This window comes from Solanum lycopersicum, chromosome 1, assembly GCF_036512215.1.
Source record: "Solanum lycopersicum chromosome 1, SLM_r2.1".
Lineage (NCBI taxonomy): Eukaryota > Viridiplantae > Streptophyta > Magnoliopsida > Solanales > Solanaceae > Solanum > Solanum lycopersicum.
In genome coordinates, this window is record NC_090800.1 from 6,578,982 (window position 1) to 6,582,331 (window position 3,350).

At 38.1% G+C, this 3,350-nt stretch overlaps 1 protein-coding gene across 1 annotated transcript; it reads right to left on the reverse strand.

Annotated features, from left to right (window-relative positions):
• Positions 1 to 1,288: 1,288 nt before the first annotated feature.
• LOC138340885 (uncharacterized) lies at positions 1,289 to 2,299 on the reverse strand. Its single transcript, XM_069293056.1, has 4 exons — positions 2,219 to 2,299; positions 2,010 to 2,137; positions 1,632 to 1,768; positions 1,289 to 1,527 (listed from the first exon to the last, which is right to left on the reverse strand). Exons 1-4 carry the CDS (start codon positions 2,297 to 2,299, stop codon positions 1,289 to 1,291), a joined length of 585 nt encoding a protein of 194 aa, XP_069149157.1.
• Positions 2,300 to 3,350: the final 1,051 nt, after the last annotated feature.

Genomic DNA, 3,350 nt, shown 5'->3' on the forward strand with positions numbered 1-3,350 from the left:
GACTCTTGGTTACTTTAAGAACTCACTTGACTTTTTCCTTAACTCATAGACTTGATTTTTAACTTCTTCTTAGCTTTCCTTGAATTGTATTATGGATTCAAAGACGAATAACTCAGGTTTATGGATGATTTCATGATGTGTAGATATACTTTGGAGTGTTGGAAACAACTAGGAATGATAGGTACATTACTTAGGAACTAGTACGGAAAGATAGGGGAAGAACAGGGTCTCCAGGTAACCTTGGCACTCTGAGAGGCGCGGAGCGCCAGAGCCTGATGTACAGACCCTGGTCTGAGGCTCTCTATCTGGCGCTCCGCGCCAAGGCCTGTCAGACAGAGCCTGCCTTGAGGGGCTCTAGTAGGCGCAACCCCCAGGGCTGTCTGACGGGATTTCTGACTTTTCTTCTCCGAGTTTCAAGTTTAAACCTTCTAAACTCCCATGGATGTTTTCCAAACACTTGAGATCACTAAATACTTCATTACAAAATAGTTTAGACTCGTAAAATGGCCTGGAAACACTAATGAAATTAACTAGAAAATACTACAACCCATTCAATCAAGAATTTGACAATAAATGTTCACTCTCCAATCTAGTCTAACTTGATGAATTGAATCCAATTGAGGTGTGGGTGGAAGAAACCAACACAGAAAGATCTCAATACCTCGATATGGATCACCCCCGATGAAATCCACGCAACGATCTTGACGTTTCTTGGACAATTCTTCCTCTTCTTCTTTTTTCCCAAGCCCTAAGCGTTCCAGCTTTTTTTACAAAAATTATTTGTGACTTGGTTTTACCCCTAATATAACCTAAAAATGACTTAGGAAATACTAGGATGAAAAGACAGCTTTACCCTTACTAAAATTTGGATTGCATTTTCCTCTGTCCAACAACCCAACTTCCGAACAACATATCTCCCTCTTACGACATCGGATTTTTAAATACTCGCCAGAGTTGGAAAGATCTTCCCAAGGTATTTACATCCATATCAAGAACTCATCCAAACTCCTCTTGGGATGGAAGCTGTGACTATTTGAAAATAACCAAAACTTAATTTTGAAAGCTGGAAAATTTTCTAGATTTTCCTACTTATTCCCAAAATTAATTATTCTTGGTTTCTTAAATTATTGTTAGCTAGTTTATGTTACGAGATGTTACAATATCTCCCCCTTGAGAACATTCGTCCTCGAATAAGAACTCTTTCACTATGCTAAGGGTAGTAACATCATTTAAGCACTCAACAAACCAAAGCAAGTAATAACATGCCTATACATAGCCTTATAAAGTGCTAAGAAGAGAATTTAGTACCTTGATCTACATTCTCTCCAGATTCAAAGAGATTTGGATATATTTTCTTCATATCCTCCTCAGCTTCCCAAGTCGCTTCCTCAACAAATTGGTTCCTTAAAAGGACCTTGACTGAAGCAACTTCCTTTGTCCTCAACTTGCAAACTTGACAATCCAAAATCACAATTGGAACTTCTTCATATGATAAGTTATCCTTAATTCCCATATTTTTGGTTGGCACTATCAATGAAGGGTCACCCAAGAACTTCTTCAACATAGAAATGTGGAATACCGTATGAACCGCTGCTAACTCTTGGGGTAAGTCCAACTTATAAGCCACATACCCACTCTCTTTGAGATTCTATAAGGTCCATTATATCGGGGACTAAGTTTCTTCTTATTACCAAACTTCATAACAACTTTCATGGGTGAAACCTTAAGATACACCCAATAATCTATCTCAAACTCTAATGGCCTTCTCCTAACATCGGTGTAACAATTTTGGTGACTTTATGCCGTCTTCAATATTTCTTGAAACACTTTCACCTTTTTCCATAGTTTGGTGAAATAGATATGGTCCTATATACTCTGCTTCACAAACATCGAACCACCCAATATGAAATCTACATCCTCTCCTATAAAGAATTTCATATGGAGACATTTGGATGCTCGAATGGTAACTATAATTGTAAGCGGACTCAATGACAAATATATGATCATACCAATTTCCCTTAAAGTCGATCACACAAGCTCTCAACATATCTTCTAAGGTCTTGATAGTATGCTCTGCTTGTCCATCTGTCTGAGGATGAAAATCGGTATTCAAATTCACCTTTGAACCCAAACATATCTGGAAAGATTTCCAGAACTATGCAGTAAATTCTACACCTCTATCTGAAATAATGGAGATTGGAACTCCATGAAGTCTTACCACTTCTTGAAGGTACAACTTAGCATAATCTTTGCCTGAATAGGTAGTCTTTACTAGCAAGAAATGGGCTGACTTTGTCATTCTGTCGACAATCACCCAATAGAATCATGTTGCCTTCGAGATCTTGTCAAGCATGTGATGAAGTCCATATTAATCATCTCCCACTTCCATTCTGGAAGTTCTATATTCTGAGCTAAACCTCCATGCCTTTGGTGATTCACTTTCACTTGCTGACAATTTGAACACATGACAACAAACTCAACATTATCATTCTTCATACCTTCCCACATATATACCTCTCTCAAATCACAGTACATCTTGGTGGAACCCGGATGAATGGAATATCTGGAGCTCTGAGCCTCCTCCAAGATCCTCTCTTGGAGACCATCCACCTTAGGTACACATAATCTGCCTTGGTACTTCAGTACACCATCTCCCTATTGTTAAAAAGCCAATACTCATTTATTATGCACACTTGCCTTCAAATTAAGAAAAATGGTATCTTGGTCTTGCTTTTCTTTAACCTCTGACACTAATGATGATTCAATATCATTGTTCACCATTATTCCTCCTTCTATAGAATCCATAAGTCTTACTCCCAGGCGTGCAAGTCTGTGCACATCCTTATCTAACTCCCTCTTTTCTTCTTCAATATGGGTGGTACTACCCATGGACAACCTGCTTAAGGAATCAATAACCACATTAGCCTTACATGTATAGTAAAGAATACTCATGTCATAATTTTTGAATAATTCCAACAACCTCCTCTGCTAAGATTGAGTTCTTTCTGAGTAAACACATACTAGAGGCTCTTGTGGTCAGTGAATATGTCAACATGAACACCATACAAGTAGTGGCGCCATATCTTCAAAGCAAACACTAATGCAGCCAATTCTAAATCATGAGTTGGATAATTCCTTTCATGAATCTTCAACTATCTGGAGGCATAATCTATAACCTTGATATTCTGCATCATCACACAGCCCAAACAAACTCATGATGCATCACAATACACCATAAAATCTTCTGTACCCTCTGGTAAGGTCAAAACTGGAGCGGTAGTTAATTTCTTTTTCAACTTCTAAACGCTTTTATCACAAGATTGAGACCATTAAAACTTGATTGTCTTTTG

Bases quoted from the DNA above. Each gene is read 5' to 3' on its own strand.
- LOC138340885 (XM_069293056.1), bottom strand. From the start codon at position 2,299: ATGACAAAGTCAGCCCATTTCTTGCTAGTAAAGACTACCTATTCAGGC. The intron at 1,769-2,009 runs GTATGATCATAT...CACCGATGTTAG, and splicing joins ATCGACTTTAAGGGAAATTG to GAGAAGGCCATTAGAGTTTG. The intron at 1,528-1,631 runs GTATGTGGCTTA...CTTCATTGATAG, and splicing joins TAGAATCTCAAAGAGAGTGG to TGCCAACCAAAAATATGGGA.